A 12,601-nucleotide genomic window follows, 5' to 3' on the forward strand; every position below is an offset into this window, starting at 1 on the left:
AAGCAAATGCTAAGAGGTCTATAAAGATGATCTGTCTTTGAGTAATGTGGTTAATCAGCCAAGGCTGTGGCCATGGCCTCTGGAATGATGAGAGGCCACATCACAAAAAGAGGCACCTGGTATGAAAAGCTTTACAGGATAAAATAGATGCATTTTCACCACAAGAAAGCACATACCTGTCTCCCTAAGAAAGTTCTTCAGTAGAGGATGTACAGGCACACTCAAGGAAACATCCCTATGCTGAGCACTTCCATAGAGGGTACTGCTGGGATCTCTAATGTGTCTGGAAGAGGCCATACATTCTTCTAGAGCAGAAGCATTATTGTACATGCTTGGTTTTTCAATCAACTGACTTAAATAAACTTGGGCAGGTGTTTCAGTACTTATATGTTTTCACTATCCCAAACTCTGAAGCAAATGGACTGCACATGCCTTACAGAGAGCCTAGTATGGAGGAAGAAGTTGTTTTTCCTCCTCCTTTTCCTCATCCTTTTTCTTTTCATATCATTTAAAATCTGGCAATAAAATAATGGATCCTTGACATTTGAAAGTGCTATGTCTGTGGAAATTCCCACATTCACAAATTCACACACAAAAAAAAGCTTTCTTAACAGAAAAAAAAAAAAAAATGCTACGAATTCTTTGCCAACTGACTCACTCCAGTATATCAACCCCTTAGTGTGTAGCTTTCCTTTCTGCTAAGATCTTAGGTATGTTTTCTCATTTAATTTTCACAATGATCCTTTGAGATGATTGTTGTTATTATTACTGGTATTTTTAACTACTTCAAATGACTGCAAGTAGCAGAACCTAAGGATGGTGTGAAAAGAGACAACACGAAACATAGCTGTGAATGCTGAGGGTCCATTATATCAAGGAGGATACAAGGGGATGGTGTTGGGATTGATTTCTCTTCCAACCAGCAGCTGACTCAATCCCCGGAACCGGCTGCCTACCTTCCTTGGTCCTCCGTGCCGTGACCGCTGGTGTGCTCTGGGCGCAGTACACCTCCCGGGTCTGGATCCCACCTCCACAAACGGGTCCTGTCGCATGCCAGTGAGCGTCCTGTTGCTCAAAGAGGAGAGAGACTTGGCATTCTTTCCATTCGGAGGTCCTCCAGGAATACCTGTTTGATTTGATAGGTTTAAAAGAAGAAGTAAGGAACATATACAATTCTATAGGAAACTTGAGTCATGACATCAAATGTGCAGGACAACTTCTCTTTCTAGTACCAGATCTTTGCCTTATGGATAAAGAGATTTATGAGTTTTGAATACTAAACCCCTTTTATTTCCTAGAGAAAAATCACAGCAGCCTATTGTGCTAATAGCATATGGCCAGAGGAACAAGGGAAGGAAATATAGATAAAAAATAGTAGACATGACTTGGCCCTAAAACTGTAAGAGAATAAAGAATTAAAGGAAGGAATCAGAAACCAAATGAGCCTAAGTCATGGCAGGTGAACTTGTCCTGGTGTTTCATTTCACAAACCTCTCTCGACAACCGAGGTGAAGAAATTGGTCTTGCTTTTAATTAGTAGGACAGTGTTTGAGTGTGCGAATATATTATTTTAAATGGACAGAGATTATCTCCAACTTTTTAACCTTCTAGATATAAGAAAGTATTTCTGTTTGACCCCATTGGGATAAAGGTATACATATTAAAAATGAGTTCACAATGTGCCACTATATTTAATTGATGAGTTCTTTTATTTATTTATTTTTTTTCTCTCTTTTGTCTATTAAGGGCTGCACCTGCGGCATATAGAGGTTCCCAGGCTAGGGGTCTAATTGGAGCTGTAGCTGCCTGCCTAGGCCACAGCCACAGTAATGCCACATCTGCGACCTATACCACAGGACACAGCAAGCCTGGATCCTTAACCCACTGAGCAAGGCCAGGGATCGAACAAGCAACCTAATGGTTCCTAGCCAGATTCGTTGCACCATGACATTTCCAATGAGTTCTTTTTGACATATATAGACAAGCTGTTGTTATCCTGATCTAAACCCTGTCTTCCTGGTGTATAACTGGTTGGGACAGACACTATTAGACACATAAGCACACATGCAAATAAGGGGACAAAACACAGTGAAGTTTATATATGACTTGCAGAAAACAAAACAACCATAACAGCATTACATTCATACCTGGAGAATTACTTCAGATAGAATTTCCTTTTGTGGTTTATGAAAGCATTCCTAAAGCCTACAGCATTAATATATAACCTTATAGAACTCACATAAATACCAGGCGACTCATTAGCTTCTGGGACAATAAACAAAACCTAAGAACATTCTCATATCTGCTGTCCCATTTCAGATTTACGGGGGGAAAAAATTCTCAGTTTTGTCATTATTTAAAAGAAAAAAACAGCAATAAAAATAAACATGTGTCACCAAGTCCCTGACCTTACAGAAATTAGAATAAAATTGAAATCAGGTGACAGTCATCAAAACCAGGAAGCAAATTTCTAAGAAACTTAAAAGTGAGGAAAGCCTCTCACAATGAATGTCATGGTTCTAAAAAGGGTGAAAGCAGAAGATCATCAGTCTTGTGAAAAGCCCATTGTAGCAAAAGGATTTGAATAACCCTATGAGGTTTGTCACAATAGCATCCTTCTCCCTGTGTCTCACTGCTTCATGTGCAAAGTTTTTCAAGGGAAAAATCAGTCAGGGGCTGGGCAAGAGTCTAAAGAGAGGAGTTCAGGTCTGGTTTGTACCAGGTGAATATATACAATAAGATATCTCTCTATTCCTGGGCATGCGAGAATGAGAAAAGTCCATTTCTTCCCAAAGATGGTCCTTCTCCAGAGGAGCAGCTCCAAAGTCCTTTCTCCCCACCAGAGAGAGATGTCACTCCAGGCTCCATAGTCACTTGGGCAGAAGGTTTGTCTCTCATGACTCTTAGTCTCAAGGCACAGGTGGCTCTGGGTTCCAGAGCATCCACAGTGAGGGAGGGGTGACTTGGGTGGATGGTTACCTCATTCTCATTTCAAACTTCTTCCTCTAAAGATTACATAAAAGAAGAGCTCTCTGGTTATTAAAGAGGTCAGATATAATCCTGACTCTGAGAGTCCTATGACACAGTAACAAATAAAGTAGGCAAAAGGGGGAGGGGGGCGGGCAGGGTAGTACAGACAGTAAGCCTAATTTAGAGTCAAAGTGACTTGGTTTGAATCTGAGCTTTGCTACTTACTAGTTATGTGATTTTGGTTCATTTCTATTTTCCCTTCTATAAAATAAGGGTAATAACACCAAACGTGGAGTGTACTGGTAGCCCAGTGACGAAGGATCAGGCTTTGTCACCGCTGTGGCTCAGATCACTGCTATGGCGTGGATTCAGTCCCTGGTAGGGGAACTTCTGCATGCCAATTAATAATAACACCACCAAATGTGGATCAGGGCATATAATAAATATTTAATAAATGCTCATTCCCTTTATTCTTATATCCTATACCTGCCTTTTGCCTCCTGCTGCTTCAGAAAACACACACACATACACACACCCCACTAACACTGTGTTTATGAGACTTAAACGGATTTCATCAAAATCCTAATATTACAAATCCAAGATTGCCATGGTCTAACTTTCAAGAATCAAAGTTCAGCAAAGAGCATAAGAGAAACTTAGAGAGTTTAGGATTATTGCAAGCCACAGTAATTGTTCGCTTGTTTGAAAGGAATGGGCCATGCTGTATGAATTGCTTTTTCAATTAATTTATCATGACCCTATAAGAATTAGCAATGGAGGGATTTCAGAAGCCATTATGGAGAAAAATGAAAAAGAAAGTTTAATGACTATGGCTTCATATAAGGTAACAAAAACCCTGTTGGTAGCTCATTAGCCAAAAACACCCCAATTCTCATCAGTGGCAAATAACAATTTTTCTAAAGAAATAGAAGGCATTTATCATGACTGCTATTGTTTACTACCTCAGAGAAAATACCAACCCAGCAAGTGACAGAAGAAAATCACACTAGAGAAGGCCATCTATATTCCTTTTTCAAAGGCGGCTCTTTTCAGTCTTTCCTTTTCTCTTTATATTTTGCAAACGTGCTATCTATGTTTAGTCACAGATCACCCATAAGCCATGAAAATGGAACAGCCTGAACTCCACCAACCTGGGAAAATGTCTCTAGGATCTAAGAGAATAAGAAATCAAAGGCACGCGCACGGCTAAATGTTGCTCACTCTCTTCTTTAGAAGCGGTTACAGAGATGGTCTTCCAGCCTCCAGACAACTTGGCTTCCTGAATGAGTCTCTTTAGAGGCTAAGTCCTCAGCATGGATCAGGACTTCCCACACTCTTTCTCCCAATTGTGATGCCTTTCAACCGAGCCTCACCTTGTCCTTCTGCTTAGGAGGGAAGGAGGGAGAGTCTCAAAGGCCTCCTGTAGGTGAGCAGCACTTCAAAATCCATTGTGGAAATGCCTCAGGTAGAGTAAATGGCCATGACATGAAAGCAATTAGTTTTTCCTCATGGCCCCTTATGAATGTGACCATGGGAACCATTTGTCTTGTCAAACAGTCTGGTTGAACAGGATAGATGGGGCATTCATTTATTCAAGCTTCTAGGGTATCATGACCTATCCTCCAGGTAATAATAACAACCACAATATTCTGAATGCTCATGCTGGATCAGGCACTGCACTAACAAATCTAGGTGCATGACTTCATGTACTTCTACCAACAGGCCTCGGAGGTAAATACTACTCCCTCTTTTAGGGATAAGAGAATCAGCATAAGAATAAAAAAAATTTCCAAGGTCCCATAATTTAAGTAAGTAGAAGAGCAGGGCTCAAAGTCAGGAATATCTGATCCTAAAGCATATCTTCTTAAGGAAATGATAGTCTGGTAAATTAAAACAGTGAATAGTAAACTTGTGAAAGTTGGTTGGCATATATAGAAAGGAATTTGCTTACTATTATTTTGATAACTCAGCTCTTAATGACCAGTTAATGAGTGATTAATGGCTAACAACATTATAAATTATAATTCAACTTCAGCACATTGTTAAATAGATTTAAATCTCAAAAAAAGAAAAAAAGAGAAGAAAAAAGAAAAGAAAGCAACCCAGTAGGTGACAGTTACCTGCCACACCATGGTGAGGACAAGTAAATGTTGGTCTTGGTCTGAGGAAGTGCTTCCTGGACTGAAGCAAAAAAAATATCCTCAATTGGCAACAGCGGTATTGTCACCAAAAACTGCCCAAAAATAGTTCACACTGCCAAAATAATTTTCCTTCCAATCTTAAACATAAACACAGTTGAAGAATTTCATATAGCCAATCATTTTATAATTCAAACACTATAGTCACACAGGGTCAAATTTTAGCACTTTCAGGAGATAATTACAAGTTCAAAAGAGAAACAAAATATAAGCCAAATAGAGGAATCTCTAATTGTAAAAATTCAAATTTCCACTAAATGGTGCAGTGAATTTTTTGAAGGGTCCTACCTTTTCAAGGTCCTGAAATCAAATTCCCTATATGGCTCCCAAGTCATTGTGAATGTTGGGTAAACCTGCCATTGTCCCTTCATGTGAAAATGACTCCAATGTCCCCACCTTTGGTGAAAGAACTCATTGTCAGCCACTCTGGAACCCCATCTGAGATGGGGAGTGCTGAAAACTCATATACTGAATGCACAGGAATACCTGAGTTAATATAAAGATATGGATGAGACACTGATGGCAGAAAGGTGTTAAACGGCTAGGACTCCCTAGGAGAAGAAATAAGCCTGCTCAATAATACTCAAATCACTTAGCCATGTGTTCATGTCTCCTTTCTTTCAAGAAGTAATGCTTGAGCTCCATCTATGTGCCAGGAAAGATTTCAGACAAAAGAAATGTATAGCTGTGAGAAGGACAAAGCCCTTGACCTTGGGAAAATGACCTTCTAGTGGAGCAGATGGAAAAGAACCAATATGAGCAGGGCATCAGATAATGTGTCCATCAGGGAGAGACAGACAAGGAGAGCTATTTCAGAGCCACAGTCAGGAAAGACTTCAGAATCCTGAATCAAATGAAAGGGTAAACCCAAGAAGAGGTGGGCAAGGAGAATTTTAGACATAGAAAAGAGCACATTCAAAGGTCCCAGGGAAGGAAAGAGCTTGGCACATTCTGGGAAAGCACAGAGGCCAGTGAATTTGGGACAGGCAGGTAAGTGGTGTTCCAAATCCACTAGGAAATCATTGCAAGCTTTTGAGGAAAGTGATGATACCAGATGTAATTTAAATGTTTAAAGAATCGGAGTTCCTGTCATGGCTCAGCAGAAAAGAATCTGACTAGCATCCCTGAGGACGTAGGTTCAATCCCTGGCCTTGCTCAGTGGGTTAAGGATGTGTCGTTGCTATGAGACATGGGTATAGACTGCAAATGTGGCTAGGATCTGGTGTTGCTGTGGCAGTGTGGTAGGTGGGTTACAACTCTGATTTGACCCCTAGCCTGGGAACTTCCATATGCTGCAGGTATGGCTCTAAAAAGACAAAAAAAAAAAAAAAAAAAAAAAAAAAAAAAAAAATTAGAGAATCACCCTGGGCACTGAAGCAAGCCTAGATGAAAGGGGAGTGGAAGAAAGGAGAACGTTGCCAGCCCAGGAGAGATGATGGTGGCTTCAACCAAGGCAGTCACAGTGTAGCTGGTGAAACGTGATCAGTTCCTAGATGTACTGTGAGAATAGGAAGAACCCTCTAATGGATTCGATGTGGACGGGAGAGAGAGGAGCACAGAATGACTCCAAATTGGTTTTGTCCCTAATATTAGCAGCACAATTTCTTGACACTGAGTTCTTTCTTGAGACAGCCCAGGAAAGGGCTGCACAGCTAGGTATTATAGCTGTGAAATTCAATTCTTCTCCATTTACCTTCTAAAATCTGCTTTCTGAATCTTTCTCCAACTGCTGGAACTCACTGCCCAATTTCTTCATATTTCCCCCATAATTTAGGCCTTCTGTTAGGAAATGATCAATAAAGGTAATCGCATGATCCAATTGAAAATTAATTTTAAATATTTTATTATTCTAAAAAGGTATATGCAGTTTAAAAGGAGAAATCACAATTAAGCCAAAGAAAGAAATGTCTAATGGTGGGAGTGCATAGTCCTGTGAAAAGATAGAGAAGATAAATTGGGGATTAGGAAAAGCTACTTGAGGGCCTGAAATTCAATCACCCAGGAAGCCACCTTGTCTTCCTAAGAGTGATGTTGTCTAACCCAAGGAATCCACCAAATTGGCTGGGGGTGGAGGGGATGCAGAAGGAGTAATGAATGAAGTCATTGCCCTGAAGCAAGGAATAGAGACACCCTAAATTACAAAAGCCAAAATTGGAAAAGTAGGCACATTTAGTGATTATTTTTAAAAGACTTCTATCCTACTAACGTCACATAAAGTGATTCTAATAGCAGTAGGATGGCAGGACCATCAGGGTTTTATAGCAACCCTGCCCTTTAGAATGCATGTTCTGCCACTTGCAGAAGGCTTAGAATTGCTTACAAAGTATGGATTCTTTCTCCTTCTAAAGGCTTGGATTTGAAGCAAAGCAACACAGAATAGAATCATATATGATTTAATGATGACAGATTGAAAATAATTGCATTAGTTAATAGTCATGTTTTGACTAAGCACGTATAGATCTGCAAACACTCATGGAATTGAAACCTTAGCTCAAGGTATTCAAATTAATGTGCGTATATTAAAAATCAGTGTACTTCAGCATGACTAATTTATGATAATGTCTGTTGTCCTTTTGAAGTTGTAAATGCATTTAGAAAAGAATTAACTTGTCATTTTTTTGCTGAACAGATGACCAAAATAATGGAAGCCGATCAAGCTTTGTACATTTTATGCTCTAGTAATTTTTTATTGAATAGAGTGGGACTATTGATTATGGAAAGCTACTATGAAGTGCGAACCTCTTTGCATCTTCAGCAGATGGTTTTGCTAGCCAAACTCCACATATGTATTATTAATAGACTTCTATCGCTTGGCACAGCATTTAACAGTACGTTAATTTTCTTACACTAGCAGGAGAAAAATCTTCCATCCAGGGGAACTGAAAGTGGCATAACAGGGACTCATGAAACAATAAGCACCAGTACAAGATGGACTCAATGAAAAGGCATCAGTCTCCTGCTGAAACTATTTACAGATTCTTTAAAACTGTTGTTTATTTCCTGAATCAGATTCTCCTGAGGCTTTCAGGTCGTGACTCCTTTACTCCTCAAGTGCTTCGGAAAACTGCTTAATTAAAACAATTCTAAAAAAGCTTCCCAATCCATTAATTTACAACCATTTCTTGAGCTCCTGTTATGTGGCAGGATATTAGGTGTTGTGGTAGATGATCAATGGGAAGCAATACAGTGGATGTGGTAGGCAATGTGTGTGCCATTCTTTTCTGGAAGGCAAACTTTATAAATTCAAACTGTGATCCACTTCTCACCCTTCTTTAAGTGACTCTTTTTTGTTTGTTTGTTGTTTTAAATATTATTGGGTTTTTTAAAAATATTATTGGAGTATAGATGATTTACAAAATTGTGTTAATTTTAGGCGTACAGCAAAATAAATCAGTTATACATATACATATATCATTCCTTTTCAGGTTCTTTTCCCACGTAAATTACCACACAATACTGAGTAAATTTCCCTATATTATACAGTAGATCTCCTTTATGTATCTATTCTATATATACCAGTGTGTGTGTATGTGTGTGTGTGTATGTATATATAAAACATCCCCTCAATTTATCCTTCCCCCCATGTTTTCCTTTTGGTAAGCATAAGTTTGGTTTTGAAATCTTTGGAACTGTTTCTGCTTTGTAAATTTTCTTGTATCATTTCTATTAGATTTCACATATTAGTGATCTCATACGATATTTTGTCTTTCTCTGATTTACTTCACTTAGTATGATAATTTCTAGGTCTATCCATGTTGCTGTAAATGACTATCTTTTTTTCTGGCTGGGTAGTATTCCACTGTAATATTATAACCAATGAAGACAAAAAATTCTATCTGGAAAACTAGACACACTTAGCAAAAGCAAGGCAGCTGCTGGGGACCACATCGCATCAAGTTCTCTGTGTCCATTCCTTCTCTGGGTAGATGTTCTTATTTAACCTCCTTTATGATGCCAATTTTAGATGCTCTTTATAAGAAATGACTTTGAATCCTTTACACAGGTCATATAATAAGTCTATGTATGAAATAAAGTACCCTGTGCATAATGTTCTAGAACTGCTCTACATTTTTTGAGCATTGATTCATTTATCCATTGTTTACCAAGCAGTTTCTCTCAGCCAAGGCTCTTTTATAGGTGCTATCCATTCTAACGTAGAAGAGAAAAAGAAATAAACAAAAAAATCTATATCCATATGTTTGGATGATTTGTGGGAACATCATCAATTAAACACTCTTAGAGAGTCAGGTTCTAGATGCTCCATTTTTTAATGAGTATATTATAGAAGATTCTTAAGATGAATAAACTAAGTAAACACAGGCTGAAATTTCCTGAATTCTCCAGAAATTAACACAGTGACAGGCTGAAGCAGGTGTTGAACAAACACTCTTCATGACATGTCAAACTCATTCCAGTACTCACTTCATTCCAATGGGCAAAGGAAGCCAACTTCCATGCCAAATTTTACCCACCACCTCTTCCCTTGGCTCCATTCCTGGCTTTAACACCCATCCAAAAGAGATCCATCAGTTAATCCACAGAGTTTTCTCAGTTAAAAAAAGAATTTTATCTTGAAAATCTGGAATCAGGATCAGTGCCTTAGAGAGATGCTAGGAAGAATCAGGCTGGTCACAGGAAGTTGTCTGACAAGCACATCAAAGCAGGCTACAGGAAAGCCAGATAGATTTCTCAGTATGAAATCTGCCCAGACAGACCTTTTGCAAAGAATCTCTAGTTCTCCCATAATAAAAATAAATTCACATATACCAGAGATAAGAAGGGATGGATTATAAGACCACATCTGTTCAGTGCTATACCAGAGCACTAAAGCAATGTTTAGGAAACTGGCTTCCTATGCAGTATTATTACTCAGTCTACATAATACTATTAGCCATGTAGCTTCTGCCTTGAGACCTTCTTAAAGTTTTACTCTAATATTGGTCACTATCACCCTTTCAATAACACTGTCTTATAGTCGATTTTAAACTCCATCTGATCATTTAAAAGGTAAAACAGCCATTCTTGCATGAAAGCTGTTGCCTTCTGGTGATGTGGTGGAAGTCACTGGTAGGTCCTCTGAAGTGTCACTTCTAAGAAAGATGTTGACATTCTTTTTCAATGTTCTTGTGTGTTACAATGTCTTCAGCCAGAACAGGCTCTCTCCTTAAGCACAAAGGATCTTAGGTCACAGCTGTTCCAGCATCAGGTCATGTCTCAGCTCTCTGTGTCCTCTGCCTTTCCTTTATGCTCTCTAGTAAACAAGTCCACCTTATCATTTACAGACTCAGAATCTTTTCACCTCCCTCTTAGTTGAGATGTAGGATCTAATACTTTAGATGCTAATTGGGACATAAGAAAGAACCAAAGTGCCAAGGTACCTTATTAAACCCACACCTTCCAATGTTTTGAGACAGAGAATAATGTAACATCTAAGGTCATGATGTGCAATGACAGTAGATAAACACACCAAGAGAAGAGTTAGCCAGGATCAAGCAGATTTAAACCATCACTCTCATTTCTATACCAACCCCATAATATATGATGTGAGTTCTTAGTGTTACGTGGGGTGGGTACATAAATTTATAAGCAGACTGAGTAATACTGAAAGAGGGGTTTCATGAAGTCTACATATATCTTGGTCAAAAACAGCATAATTTTGAAACATGCTTAAAGTTACACAATGCTAACTCATGTATACAGTTGACCCTTGAATAACGTGGGGTTAGGGGATAATCCTGCATGTAGTCAGAAAATTTGCTATAACTGCTAGAGTCAGCTCTCTGTATCCACAGTTCTGCATCCATGGATTCAACCAACCTCAGATGGGGTAAACAGTAGTATATACTATTGAAAAAAAAATCCCCATCTAAGAGAATCTGCACATGTCAAACCAACCCATGCTATTCAAGAATCAACTGTCCTTCTAAAATATCCAAGTTAGCTTGACAATCTGGTCTCTGTCTCCTTTCAGGTTAACTCATGCTGGCTGCCCCAAGGAACTTCAAAAGTATTCTGACTCAGGGACCTCTTCTAGAAGGGGCAGCTCTAGGTCAACATTCCCTTCATGGAATATTGCCTTAGGGATTGGCACACATAGTGTTTGTAGTGAAATGGATGATCAGTGGAGTCTAGATGGTGAGAAGAGTAGCCCCCAGCTATGCAACTAAAATCCTTTGTTTGTTAATATTCATATGCAAGAAGGAAGCAAATCTCTAGATCATCTCTTCTTAGAATATTCTTCCTTTAATTACCTGAAAGGCTAATTTCCTCATTTTCTTCAAGTTTCCCACCCCTACAGATCCTGCTTGTTCAAAAGAGGCCCCTCTAATGACACTTTTAATTCTGTAACCCAAGTTGATCCCCCATCAAAATTTCCAAGAAGCCTCTACATGCTCTAACCCTTTAATTTTTCTGTACCTCATATAAAAGTATATAGTTTATTTTATTACTTTGGTATATCTTCACTAAAATTTAGGTCCATGAAAAAGAAGGGATTTCATCTAATCTGCTCTCTGAGGTAACCCAAACAAACACTGAATGTAGTGCTTGGCACGCAGCAAGAGGGCAGAGTATATTTACTATAGCAAAAATGGTGGAGGGGTAAAATCCAAACCACATTCTAAGAAAGGATATTTTTTTCTGGGGAGAAGGATGGTGAATTAAGTTGCTTGATGCATATGAATTGTTCATGAATTCTGGGAAAGGAGAAATGGACATTTTTGTTCCCTAAGAGATTTGAGTTTCCATTTCCCTTGTTCACAGTGAATTTTAATCACCGGTATCAAACTAGAAACAAAAGTTAGCACACGGCCTTTATGCTTTCCTGTGGTAGAGGCCATGGCTCAGATTTCAGACAAATAAAAATGTCAGCCAATGTTAATTTTGTTGCTGTTATTTATGCATTCTTCTTTCTACAACCAAGTGGAATCCTTAGTTAACACATCCTTTTCCCTGGTAAACACTGGTTGGTATTCAGTAGAGTTTCTAAGACCCCTATTTCCTACAAATTCACTATTTGTGAAGGTTTTTGAAAAGTGTCATGCTCAGTAACATTTCCAAACAGCATAACTAGAGGCTCAAGTTCATTTTCGGTGAACTTTGTCAGACCCAGTTTTCAGGTGTTTAAGATTCATTCAAATGAATCTCAATACAGAAATTAATCTTGAGTACATCCTGAAGTATTACTATTCCACGTTATTTTGTTAGAAAAAAATGACACTCACGAATACATGTATATGTGTGCCTATACCCTTATCTGGGTATGTCTTCTCTATGACTTTTATGAGGGTCAGTGTGATGCAGTGGAAAGAACATTGACTTTGAAGCCAAATGGACTTCAATTTGAAACTGAGCAATACCAGTTTACACCCCTTTTACTCTTAAAATGTCCCATTTGGATGATAAACTCTATGTTATTCTAAATAATCTTTATA

At 38.6% G+C, this 12,601-nt stretch overlaps 1 protein-coding gene across 10 annotated transcripts in view; it reads right to left on the minus strand.

Annotated features, from left to right (window-relative positions):
- The window catches only part of THSD7B (thrombospondin type 1 domain containing 7B), a 960,849-nt gene that overhangs the window by 600,562 nt on the left and 347,686 nt on the right, over positions 1–12,601 (minus strand). For all 10 annotated transcript variants that reach the window (XR_014830551.1, XR_014830550.1, XR_014830553.1 and 7 more), the window contains one exon: positions 957–1,126. Coding sequence is in view for 6 of the 10 variants with exons in the window: in XM_085001332.1 (XP_084857458.1) it covers positions 957–1,126 (170 nt within the window). In the remaining 4 variants the exon portion in view is untranslated. The remainder of the gene's footprint in view (positions 1–956; positions 1,127–12,601) is intronic.

Source organism: Sus scrofa, chromosome 15 (assembly GCF_054392235.1).
Source record: "Sus scrofa isolate SSC_HxYL_T2T_F1_AM1 chromosome 15, Sscrofa_HxYL_maternal_Yorkshire_Landrace_v2.0, whole genome shotgun sequence".
NCBI classification, from domain to species: Eukaryota; Metazoa; Chordata; class Mammalia; order Artiodactyla; family Suidae; genus Sus; species Sus scrofa.